The sequence below is a fragment of the Triticum urartu genome, chromosome 2, assembly GCF_003073215.2.
Source record: "Triticum urartu cultivar G1812 chromosome 2, Tu2.1, whole genome shotgun sequence".
Classification (NCBI taxonomy): Eukaryota; Viridiplantae; Streptophyta; class Magnoliopsida; order Poales; family Poaceae; genus Triticum; species Triticum urartu.
This window is the reverse complement of record NC_053023.1, coordinates 165,720,985-165,732,508: the sequence shown is the minus strand read 5'-3', so window position 1 is coordinate 165,732,508 and position 11,524 is coordinate 165,720,985. Positions and strand designations below refer to the sequence as shown.

The following is an 11,524-nucleotide window of genomic DNA, read 5'->3' as shown; positions in this document are numbered from 1 at the left end:
TCTACCTTGGCGTTAGCTAGATTGCAATTCGCCCCTCTAGCACAATTGCCAATTCACGAGTCATGTGTGTTTCGTGTAGTCATATTCCAAATCGTGGGCATCGCCTCCCCTCCCCCCATCATCGACGAGGACAACATGTAGTTCCTAGCCCACCATCGTTGTGCTTTCCATGTTGTGGTCACTCCATCGATATTCCTCTCTACCCCTCCTCCGTGAGTCTTATCTCCATCGATGGTGCCTTCCCTCTTCATGACCGTGAGGGTCGTTTCTATGTGATTGATGACTTTGAAGTTCTAGATCTAAGAGTCGATGGTGTCCTCCCTCTTCATGACCGCGAGGGTTAGTTCCAGGTGATTGTCAGATTCAAAGTTCTAGATCTAAGCATCGATGGTGTCCTCCCTCTTCATGACCGCGAGAGTAATTTCCAGGTGATTGTCAGATTCAATGTTTTAGATCTAACCATCATAGTTTAGAGTTTAGGGATTTGTTCCAAATAGCTAATAATTGGATTCCTAATAATGGTGTCCTTCATCTTCATGACCATGAGGGTTATTTGCAGGTGATTGTCGGATTCAAAGTTCTAGATCTAAGCATCAAGGATGTCCTTCATCTTCATGACTATGGGGGTTATTTCCAGGTGATTGTCGGATTCGAAGATCTAGATCTAAGCATCGACGGTGTCCTTCATCTTCATGACCGTGAGGGTTATTTGCAGCTGATTGTCGGATTCAAAGCTCTAGATCTAATCATCAACGGTGTTCTTCATCTTCATGACCATGAGGGTTATTTGTAGGTGACTTCGGATTCAAAGCTCTAGATCTAAGCATCGACGGTGTCCTTCATCTTCATGACCGCGAGGGTTATTTCCAGCTGATTGGATTCAAACTTCTAGATCTAGTACCGATGGTGCCCTCCCTCTTCATGACCGCGGGGGTTATTTCCAGGTGATTGCCGGATTCAAAGTTCCAGATATAAGCATCGATGGCGTGCTCCCTCTTCATGACCACGAGGGTTATTTTCCAGGTGATTTGTGGATTCAAAGTTCCAGATCTAAGCATCGACGGTGTCCTCCCTCTTCACGGCCGCGAGGGTTATTTCCAGGTGATTGTCGTATTCAAAGTTCTAGATCTAAGCATCGTAGTTTATAGTTTAGGGATTTGTTCAAAATAGCTGATGACTGGATTCCTAATAATGATGTCCTTCCTCTTTATGGCCATGGGGTTTATTTCCAGACGATTCCTGGATTCAAAGTTCTAGATCTAAGCATCGATGGCGTCCTTCATCTTCATGACCGTGAGGGTTATTTCCAGGTGATTGCTGGACTCAAAGTTCTAGATCTAAGCATCAATGGTGTCCTCCCTCTCCATGACCGCGAGGGTTATTTCCAGGTGATTGCCGGATTCATAGTTCTAGATCTAAGCATCATAGTTTATAGTTTAGAGATTTCTTCAAAACAACTGTTAACTGAATTTCCAATAATGTTGTTCTTCCTCTTCATGATAGTGGGGGTTCTTTCCAGGTGATTGCCAGATTCAAAGTTCTATATCCAAGCATCGATGGTGTCCTTCCTCTTCATGGTCGTGAGGGTTATTTCCAGGTGATTGTCGCATTCAAAGTTCTATATCGAAGGATCGATGGTGTCCTTCCTCTTCATGGCTGTGCGGGTTATTTCCAGGTGATTGAGAGATTCAAAGTTTTAGATGTAAGCACCGATGGTATGATCCCACTTCATGACCCTGGGGATTATTTCGAGGTAAGTGCCGAAAGCAAAGTTATAGATCTAAGCAAGAAACATTGGTTAAAGTTGTTATGTCTACTGTTTTTATAGAAAGCGAGTTGAAAGTGAAAAGAATATCTTAGATCCGAATTGAAAGCTCGTATGTACCGAGGTTCTAAGTGGGGTTGGGAGGGGAGGGTGGATGACGGGGAGTTGGAGGGTTTGTAGAATAGAATAGACGGGGCATCGATAATAGAGATCGAGTGGCTGATGTCGGAGGGATGTTTGGCCACAGTGGAGGGTCACTCTTCACATACATATGAGTCCTCTTGTTGGATACCCACCCAACATAACATCCTCTTGGACCACTGAATCCTCTCACACCTGGGGTCTCCTCTCCCACTCTCTTTTCCTAAGATCTACCCCTATTGGTCTGATGGCTGGTAACATGACAGTGATGCCTCCTCTATATGTAAATTCTAGGAGATTGTAAATTGCTTAGTTAGTTCCTTTCTTCTTCCTGGAAGAGTAAGGATGTTCATCGTATCCTTAATTGGTAGTTCCCTTCTATGTGTAGCATTTTTTATTAGTCAGGTAGTCTCTTCATTCGGCAGCGTCACTCGCAGAGATCTAGATCTCCCAATATCCTTGAACAGACATGTGCGAACCATACCGCCTCTATTTCCTTGAGAGCTCCTTTGATTCAAATGAAATTTGTAGGATTTTCAAAAGATTTGGATCCTTTAAAAACTTTCCTGCATTGGTCGTTCGATTCACGTGATTGAAATCCCTATGATTCACTCATACTCTACGTTGGAGGAAATTTTAGTGCACTCAAACCTCTTGGTAGAATTCCTTTGCCTTCTCATGTGCTATCAAACACTTCTCGGCGACGCTCAATCCTGCATCTTTTCCCATCTCCACGCTTTTTGCCTACTTGGACCATAGGTCGTATCTGAAGCCGACGATCACCAAACAAGCATTCGCCGTTTTCGCCCACTGGAGTTCCACCGCCCCGCCCAAGGTTCACAGCGCGAGCACGGGTGGCCCACCCAGCCCAGGCGCTCGTGACCGGCGCACGTAGCGCGCAAACGGCGTGGGCATGCAAATCCAGTTGCCGGTAAACTCTGGCGAGTCGCAGAACAGCCTGGCGGTGCTACGTCACGACGGCGACAGGGACACCAGATTTTACTGACGAAAACAACAACTGGACGCACAGAACAAGCACTGGCGCACCTCTCTCCCCGTCCCAATCAAAGACAAGAGTTTTTGGCAATAATGACAGGCCATGGGGCCACCTGATGTGTGTATGCACACGATATCGCAGCGAGGTAGTAGTACTACCACCAGTACTCCTACTACTACTGCATGGCATCCCATGGACGGATGAGCCATGAGTGCGTGCCGGAAAGAAAGGCAAAGGCCAGGTTAACCCAAACAAACAAACAATCAATCCAGCACGCGATTAATCACATGTCACCAACAACCGGGGCGGTGCATCTGGACAAAGGCTCCGTGCGTGCGTGCGTGCGCGCAGACCCACTCCGGACAGGAAAGGGAGGGAACGCCATGCCATTGCGCCAAGCGAAAGGAAAGCGATGTCCCCCGGCCAAGGCAAAAATTTCCAGATACTTTACTTTTCAGCCTGCACGTCGGGTGGCTGTTAGGCCGGACACGTGTGATGGCCGAGAGCGATCCATGTGAATGAGATCATCATCATCCAGCCCCAGTGTCATAGATAGATAGATAGATTAGATATAAATAGAAGATTGGTACGATTAGGAAGAAGATAGCGGCAGCACGCGTCCGTCCGTCCGTCCGGGCAAGTTAACAAATGGCGGAGTGGAAGAGTGGCGTGCCGGACTGCGCACCGGAAAGAGTAGCACTTTCGGATGAGTGAGCACTGCAGTGCCGAGTCATCACACAGGCCAGAATTACTCTGCTTTGCTATCTTAACAAGATTATCCATCCATCCATCCACCGCCTTGATTGATTCATTTCTTCTACAAGGCTACCTAGCTAATTACAACGCACACACCCAAAAGGCAGGTCATGGTCACTCTCATGCTATGCTACGCAACAACTACTAGTACTACTTATCTGCCTCTCTGCCTCCGCCCCAGTTGTTTCTAAAACAATCCAACATACTACTACTCCTACTCCTACTCCTTGAGAGATATTTCCCTCTCTGCCCCAAATTGTTTCTAAAACAATCCAAGCAGATCTGAGTATTGACAAAACACATGGACAAAAAAAAAGGAAAGAAACACAGAAAGAAAGAAAGAAAGAAAAGAGGAAGGCAAGAGCAGCAGCATCACAAAAGTTTCCCTTGACCTGCATACTAATTAAACCTTCTTCCTTCAGTTAAGACAACAACAAAAAGAACAAATCTAAAGAGACCAGACCAGAGCAGAGCAGCACTTGGAGGAGAGGGGAGGGGAGAAGTTCAGAGAGAGACCAGCTTTTGACAATCTTGCATAAAACTGCTAAAAAAAAGGGTTTCTATGCACCTCCAGCTTTCCACCATGGGAGGATAACCTACTACACACAAGTATCACTCCCATCAGCCAGCCGTTCCACATTTTTACTCCACAGATTTGCCAGAGCCCCTGAATGGATGGAATGGGTGCATCATCCTCCTCGTCGACGATCCGGCTCTCGCAGCTATGCCTCTTGCCATGCAATCGCTTCTTCCGCGCGCCGAGCTTCCGACAGAATTAGCAGTTAGCTCGCCGACTCAGATTAGCAGCATTCCCATGCTCTGGCGTCTAGGTCCTTTACTTACCTGACAAACACAAGGGTTTTATGTTAGTCGAAACAACTGAGTCAAGTTATATGGTGGCGGTACATGGAACAACGTCTGCAGGGGATACAAGTATGGATAGAGGTCCATTACCAGCAGCAGGCTTCTGATCACTGGTAGGCTTTACGGGCATTGGCATTGAAAACGTCAATTGTGCCGCTGAAAGGTGAGAGTGAGGCGAACCACTCGCAGATTGCCCCGCTGTCGCAAGGTGCATAAAACCACCAGGCGCTGGATGAAGATTGGCCTTCATGTTACTGCCAGCTGCACTATGAGCCTTCCCCGCATCGGCTGGAACCGCAGATGTGGACATCGACATGGAACCAAGAGAGAGCATCGCAGACGAACCAGAGACAGCATTCTGCTGCTGCTGCTGCTGCTGCTGCGTCTTGTCAGCCGAGCGCTTTTGGTAGAGGCCAGCACCAGCTCCAGCATTTACATGCTGAGGCGGACCTTGTGGCGCAAAGGCATTGGAGATGAAGAAATGGCCGTGGCCATGGCCTTGTGGGAACGCCTGCTGTTGTTTCAATGAGGGTCCATGTGACTGCTGCTTACCACCAGAGTGAGCCATGTTTGGTTGCTGACCAAGGATCGATGGCATAGGCATACTGCTGTAGGGATTTGTTGAAGCTGACTTGGATCCAGAAGTTGAAGGAGAGTTCTTTGCTGCATGTTGTTGAGGTGATGACAATTGGACAACTGGCTGGCCACCCTTCGCACTTCCAGATGCAGGTGGGCTACCACCAGTACTTTTGGAGACCGAGTTAGATGGCGAACCAGAAGCAACCGGAGCATTTGAAGATCGAGATAGGTCCCCTGCTCCTCCAGTAGAAAGATTAGTAAGGGAGTGGCCAATCTTCGACGAACTCATGCTTTGTGACTGGTGATTCGGGGTGGAGAGAGCCTGCAGAGCTTTTGCTTGTTGATGGAGACCACTGTTCTTCATCATAATCAAATTAGAAGGCGAGGATGCAGCAGGGACAGAAGCAGCTGAAGGTGGAGCTGACACTCTCATCGACGACGATGCCTTCAATTGAGGTGATTGACCAGGAACTCCGCCTTGAGAAGCGCTTGATGGATACATTAAATTCTGAAAGTTCGTCGCACTCAAACGGTCAGAGTATCCACTTGCATTACTCGGAGCAGCAGACCTGGGGCGAGAGTTCAGATGATTTTGAAACAATTGCTGTTGCTGCTGCTGTTTCTGAAGCTGTAACATATGTTGCTGGTGCTGCTGCTGTTGTTGTTGCTGCTGCTGCTGTTGCTGCTGCTGCTGGAGTTGCTGCTGTTGCTGCTGCTGCTGGAGTTGCTGCTGTTGCTGCTGCTGCTGGAGTTGCTGCTGCTGCTGCTGTTGCTGCTGCTGGAATTGTTGCTGCATCTGGTGCTGATGGTGTTGGTGCAGCTGCAGCTGAATTTGCTGCTGTTGCTGCTGCTGGGACATGGTCGGTGCAGATGGGGCTGCAGCTGACGTAGCTGCTGCAGTAGAAGCACTTGAAGATTTGCTGCTGCCTAACCCAAAGGCATTCGAAGATTCCGCACCAATAAGGCTCAAAGTGCGGACTGAGGGTTCATTAGCACTGCTACCAAGGAAAGGGTGCATAAAAGACTTGTTTTCTGGCTTAGAGAAAGAAAGAGAATGCTGCTGTGAATCACTCGGGTACTTTGCAGATGCAGATTTCTTTCTCTCATTATCTCCAGCACTTGGCGTTGAAGATGAATCCCCAGCCACAGATTTAGCTTCTGCAGCATTTTGATGCTGGGGTTTATGCTGTGCACCTTGAACAGACTGGGCTGAAGCAAAATTGAGCTGAGGGTAACCATGCCGGCCTGCTTCTTGATGGCTCTGGAAAAGCGGATGGTTCTGTGCCAATGACGAGAAGTCAAGACCATTTGGAGCAGAACCAGGAGCGCCAATGGAACCAAAGGGCATCACAAAAGGCTGAGATGAAGCAAGATCAATTCGAACCCCCTGGCCTCGACTGGTTGGTGGCTGCTGGTGGTGATCATTCGATTTCTTCTCACTCTGATTGCCAGCAGATGGCATCAACGCAAAATTTGGAAGATGCATTGGAATAGCAAAATTATGTTCATGCCCACCCTTCTGATGGTGTGAAGACTTGTCATCACTTGACTGGCCATCTTGCAGAGTCTTGTCTGGATCCTGTCGGTGAGCGAGGCCATGTAGAAGAACAGGACGCTGGTTGCCGCTCGAATAGCTCTGGGAACTGTTGGCAGCGGCTGCTGCGGCAGCGGCAGCAGCAGCATTAGCATTTGGTGCATATCCCAGCAACCCTTGTGATTGTTGTGGCTGATGCTTCTGAGAGGAACCAGACAAGCTTGGCATTGAGTTTTTCTGATGATTTTGTTGCTGCGTACCTTGCTGCTGTGATGGGTTCAACATGTGGGGAGAGTAGACATGCCCGTTGAAATACGGTACACCTGGGCCTGGTGGTGCCATGCCTCGATATGATGGAGCTCCTCCAGCATGAGCAGCAGCGAGCTGGAATGGGTAGCCGTTCTGTAAGATGGCCAAGAACTGGGCATCACCCGGCTGCAAGTTGGCAAAGCTCAAGTTCATGGCCGATGCACCAGCGTGTGCTGCTGAAGCGTGGGCAGTGGCAGATGATGGCATCGCACTGCTGGTGCCAGAAGATTTTGTATCTCCCATTCGATTGGCAGCGGCAGTTGCAGCTGCTACTGCTGCAGCATGTTGGTTGAATGGAAAGATGAATGTTGGCGCTTGCTGTAAAAAACAAAGGGTGCACGGGAAATTATATAAGGAAAAAAATACCAAAAAGAACCATAAGAAATACTAGTAATGAATAGCATAAATCCACGACAAGCATACCATCATGTTTGGTGGCATGGGAGAGGACTGCTGCGCTTCAAGAGCTGGAGGTTGCTTCCTTTGGTTTGATTCAGCAACACTGGCACTGCTGGATGCCGCTTTATCCTTGGAGAGGCTCCCCTGGAAAGGAGAAGGCACCATTGAAGATGCCTTAGTTTCTTGCAGCGGGGCGTGTGCCCGAACAGGGTAGCTCCCCTGCATTGGGTTCGCGAGAAGGGAGGCAGCCTCCGCAGGTGGAACGACGCCCATGTTGAATGGTCCTCTTGGACCAAAGAATGGTGCAGATCTTGTGGCGGCGGCGGCAGCAGCGGCAGCCGCTGTTGTGGGCCAGAAAGAGTTCATCTTTGTAATTCGCTGGTGGTATTGGATCTGCTGTGCGATGTAACAATGTGTAGCGCAGCGCTTGGGGCGTACTGGCAGTGGAGGCAATGCAGGATGCTGCAATATAGGAAACCTTTAGACTTGGCAAAGAAATTCACTCCAAAGACAGAAACCACACCATAGCTTAAGTGAGAAAGCAACCTGTAATCCAGCAGAAGTCCCTGGCTTGATGTCCATAGGATGATGAAGCCCAGGAGCTGATAGTCCAGGAACAGGAGCAATGTAACTGCCAAGGTAAGAAACAACAGATTTTAGACCACAAATCCTTCAGGGAGCAAGAGTGCGTGTAAAACATCGAATAGCAGTGAAAACTCACCTAAAAGGTGGGAAAGTCCCCATCCAGCCGCCTACGGTCATTGGCATAGGCGGTGAAGCAGCAGGTAGAGCTGCCAGATGAGGAAAAACCCAAGTCAACAAAGAATCACCTTTTACAAAAGCAGTGAGAAAATGGGGAAGAACCAGGCGAAATTCTTACGTGATTTCTCATGCTTGACCTCGGACTTTGAGGGCTTGTGTTGCTGCTGCTGCGGTGGCGGCAATGGCGGCTGTCTGCGCTCAGATGGCGACTTTTCGTCCCCTTGGCTAGGCTTCTCCAAATCAAGCTGCAGAGTGAGCTTCTTTGGAGCAAGCTCCTCCGCCGGAATCCTTTGCGCCTTCTCGTCCTCCAGATTGATCTCCAGGCCTCTCCGGGTCCTCTCGCCATCTTTCTTTTCAGAATTTCCTCTCCCGGCCTGAAATCCCAGCAAAAGATGAACAACAAATGGACCGATCAGAATCAAACATCCAATGCTCCAGCCGCTAAGGAGGTCAATCAACAGAATTGGTGAAACTGAAGCAGACAGAGGCACCCACCACGTCCATCTCAGAATCCAATCCCTTCTTATCCGCATCAGGGTCGGAAGAGCCATCTCTATCAGGAGATAGCTTCCCAGGAGGGGGAGCCTGGAACAAGCACAAGGGGAGAGAAAAAGGTGAGATGAAAAAAGGGCTGAAAAGAAAACAAAAAAGCCAATCAACAGTTGCGGCAAAAATTGTCGTTTTCAATCTTTGCCCAGCAAATTCCGCAAGACCAATTCAACCACACACATGAAAGCATATACCCACCATGAGATCAATGCAAAACTTTTCTTGCCGAGCGCCATCGGATGCCAGCTCACTGATAAAAAAAATAAAACAATTCACGCGAAATCGTGAATATACTAATCAGATCGGCACAATCCAAAGGCAATAATGGTTATCACAACACCAATAATATAAAAAATCCAAATGGCCCACCTCTTTGTCGCGGTGGTGGCCTCCCCATTCCTGGCCTCAGAGCCGACCGGCGCAGCAGCCTCGCCGTCGGGCTTGACTGCTGCTGCCGGCGGCTCGGCCCGGCTGCTCTCGGGCCCGGGATCCCGTCGATCTGATTCACTGGCCCGGAGCTCTGGATCTCTTCCTCTGTGGTCCTCCCTCTTCTCTGGCTCCCGGGTAGCCTCCTGCTGCGCGCCAGCGGTGGCGGCGGCGGCGGCGGTGCTGGCGACACTTTCGGCCACAGCCGACACGGACGGCTTCGCATCTGATCTTGCCACCGGAAGCACTTCCGGCCTTGCGGGCGGCTCTGCCGTGTCCGGTTTTGCTGGGCTCGCCGGGCGGTTCTCGTTGTCGTACTTGGCGAGCCGTGGCCGCTTCCTCTTTGGGGCTGGCAAAAGCAGTGAGGAAGCTTATTAGACCCACAAAACCAAAATTAGCAACAAAAAATCATTGCAAGATCAAAATTGACGAGCTGCCCACCTATAGTGGTGAGAGAGGCTGAATCTGCCGGCCGGACGACAGATGACGACGGAGCCGGCGAAGAGTTCCCGGACTTGGCCTCCGGCGCGTCCTTGGGCTCCGGCTTGTGGTTCATGTTCTCCTGCTTGGGAGGGCAGGGGAACTGCCGCGTCAGGCCAAATAGCACCTCGGCGACCTCGATCTCCTCCTGAATGAACGATGGCGACTTGGAAATCTTTGCTGGTGGCGGCTGAGGCGGGGCTGCCGAAGGAGCTGAAGCCGGCGACGGCCGCTGCTTCGGTACAGGCCCAGAACCGCCGCTGCTCCCACCGCCGCCAAGTGTTTTCTGCGAGACACCGGAGAGAGGGAAATCAGTAAGGGCAAGAGTTTAAGGAATCATGAGGGGAGATGGATTGTGTCGGCCTGAAAAACGCACCAGCTTTTTCCGAGCAGGGGCGGTGGCCGATGTGGAAGCCGGCGAGATCGGCCGTGAAGAAGGCCGCTGGATCTGCGAGCCGTCTACAGCGGCGCCGCCGCCGCTCCCACCGCCGGGGCCTGTCCACTCGTGCGAAGACCTCTTGGTAGAAGCTGCGGAAAACACGAGGAACGCCGTCGAGATCAGGGAAAGAGAAGCGGCAACAAGGGTGGAAATTTGCTTGTTTTGCGGTGCATAGCATACCTGAGCGCGCCTTCCTCGGGACTGGAACGCCGATCATTTCGTCGGCGGCCTTCCACACTATGGGGCCCTTGGGATTGGAGCCCCCCTTCCGGTGCATCGACTGCGGGCCGTGGTGGTGGTGGTTGTTGTAACCGCCGCCGCCGCCGCCGCTGCTGCTGCTGCTGTGATGGTGCGCGGCGCCAGGCTGTGGCGGGGACGGCGGAGGCGCCGTGCTGGGTGACCGGCGCTGCACCGACGGGAACCTGGGCGCGGAGGCGGCGAGCTCCTCGTCGGGGTCGTCGTCGTCGTCGCCGAGGCTGTCGTCGGAGGTGTCGTCGCCGTCGTCGCGGCCGTTGCCGTTGAGCATGAGGCGGTCCCCCCGCCTCCTCTCGGACCGAGGCGAGTCCCTCGGCCCCGCGCCGCCGGAGACGCCGCCGCCGTTGCTCCTGAGCCGGCGCCGCGGCGGAGGCGCCCCGCCGGACATGGCCAGTGCGGCCCTCCTTCCTTCCCGGATCCGCTCCATGTCAGATCTGAGGCATGCGCCTCCGATCTCCCCGCCTAGTCGCCGGCGTCCGGCAGGCACCGCCGCCGCCGCGCAGATCCACGCACCAACCGCCTCGACAAGGCAGCGGGAGGGAGCGAGAGAGCCCGCCCTCCTTCTCCTTCTCCTTCCCCTCGCGCTCACGAGTATCTCCTCCCTCTCCCTCTCTCTCACGATGCTACTCCTCTCCTAGAGGGAAGAGTGCTCTCCTCTCGTCTCGTCTCCCTCGGCTGGAAGGAAATGGCTGCTGCTTCTCTGGTCTGGTGTGGCCTCCTCCCCTCCCCTTGTGGCTCGCTTTCTAGGCCTCATCCTCTTTTTGTCGCTGCCCATGCCCGCATCCGACGGCCAGGATCCGCCCCACGCATCCGACGGCCCCGCCCCCGCGCCTGCCACCGTGGCCGCCCCCACCGCCCAGCACCCAACGGAACACGCGATAAAATCTCGTGGACGCTTCCTTACGCAACAAGCATGGCCCGATGGCCGACACGTGGCGGGGCAGCCGAGCGGGGTGAGTCCCCGAACCGTCCACGGGCTATAGCAGGTGGGTGGGTGGGTGATGGCGCCACGCCCCGCCCATTTGTTCCCTTCCCCAACCAATTTTTTTATCCTCTAGTAAAAAACTTAACACTCCACGCAAAATAAATAAAGCAAGTAGGAAAAGAATAAAGAAGTGGCGCTACGCCATCGATCGGCTTTGGCCCGGGGGACCACCACGCGTGGATGGGCCTGATCTGGACAGTGCGGAGGGTTTCACCCGGCTGACGTGGCGCCTGCGCGCACCGGTCGCTGCGGGTGGGTTAAAAGGGCACGAGGGAAAGTCTCCA

General features: G+C 52.1%; 1 protein-coding gene across 2 annotated transcripts; it reads right to left on the bottom strand.

The window, feature by feature from the left end:
• Positions 1 to 4,031: 4,031 nt before the first annotated feature.
• On the bottom strand, positions 4,032 to 10,993 carry LOC125536552 (protein TIME FOR COFFEE). Of its 2 annotated transcripts, XM_048699790.1 has the most exons (12): positions 10,181 to 10,993; positions 9,938 to 10,089; positions 9,523 to 9,847; positions 9,025 to 9,430; positions 8,854 to 8,905; positions 8,602 to 8,691; positions 8,225 to 8,480; positions 8,066 to 8,135; positions 7,891 to 7,975; positions 7,369 to 7,806; positions 4,614 to 7,263; positions 4,032 to 4,502 (listed from the first exon to the last, which is right to left on the bottom strand). In XM_048699790.1, exons 1-12 carry the CDS (start codon positions 10,680 to 10,682, stop codon positions 4,495 to 4,497), a joined length of 5,034 nt encoding a protein of 1,677 aa, XP_048555747.1. In that variant the 5' UTR covers positions 10,683 to 10,993; the 3' UTR covers positions 4,032 to 4,494. The 2 variants fall into 2 exon arrangements, with proteins under 2 accessions (XP_048555747.1, XP_048555746.1); XM_048699789.1 differs by lacking the exon at positions 4,032 to 4,502 and having other exon boundaries at positions 4,534 to 7,263.
• Between the last annotated feature and the right edge of the window lie 531 nt (positions 10,994 to 11,524).

What these genes read in the sequence shown, in the direction of transcription:
- LOC125536552 (XM_048699789.1), bottom strand. Translation starts at nt 10,682, where the DNA reads ATGGAGCGGATCCGGGAAGGAAGGAGGGCCGCACTGGCCATGTCCGGC. An exon ending in CCCGAGGAAGGCGCGCTCAG is followed by an intron (nt 10,090 to 10,180) that starts GTATGCTATGCA and finishes TGTTTTCCGCAG; the next exon opens with CTTCTACCAAGAGGTCTTCG. An exon ending in AGTTTTGCATTGATCTCATG is followed by an intron (nt 8,692 to 8,853) that starts GTGGGTATATGC and finishes TGCTTGTTCCAG; the next exon opens with GCTCCCCCTCCTGGGAAGCT.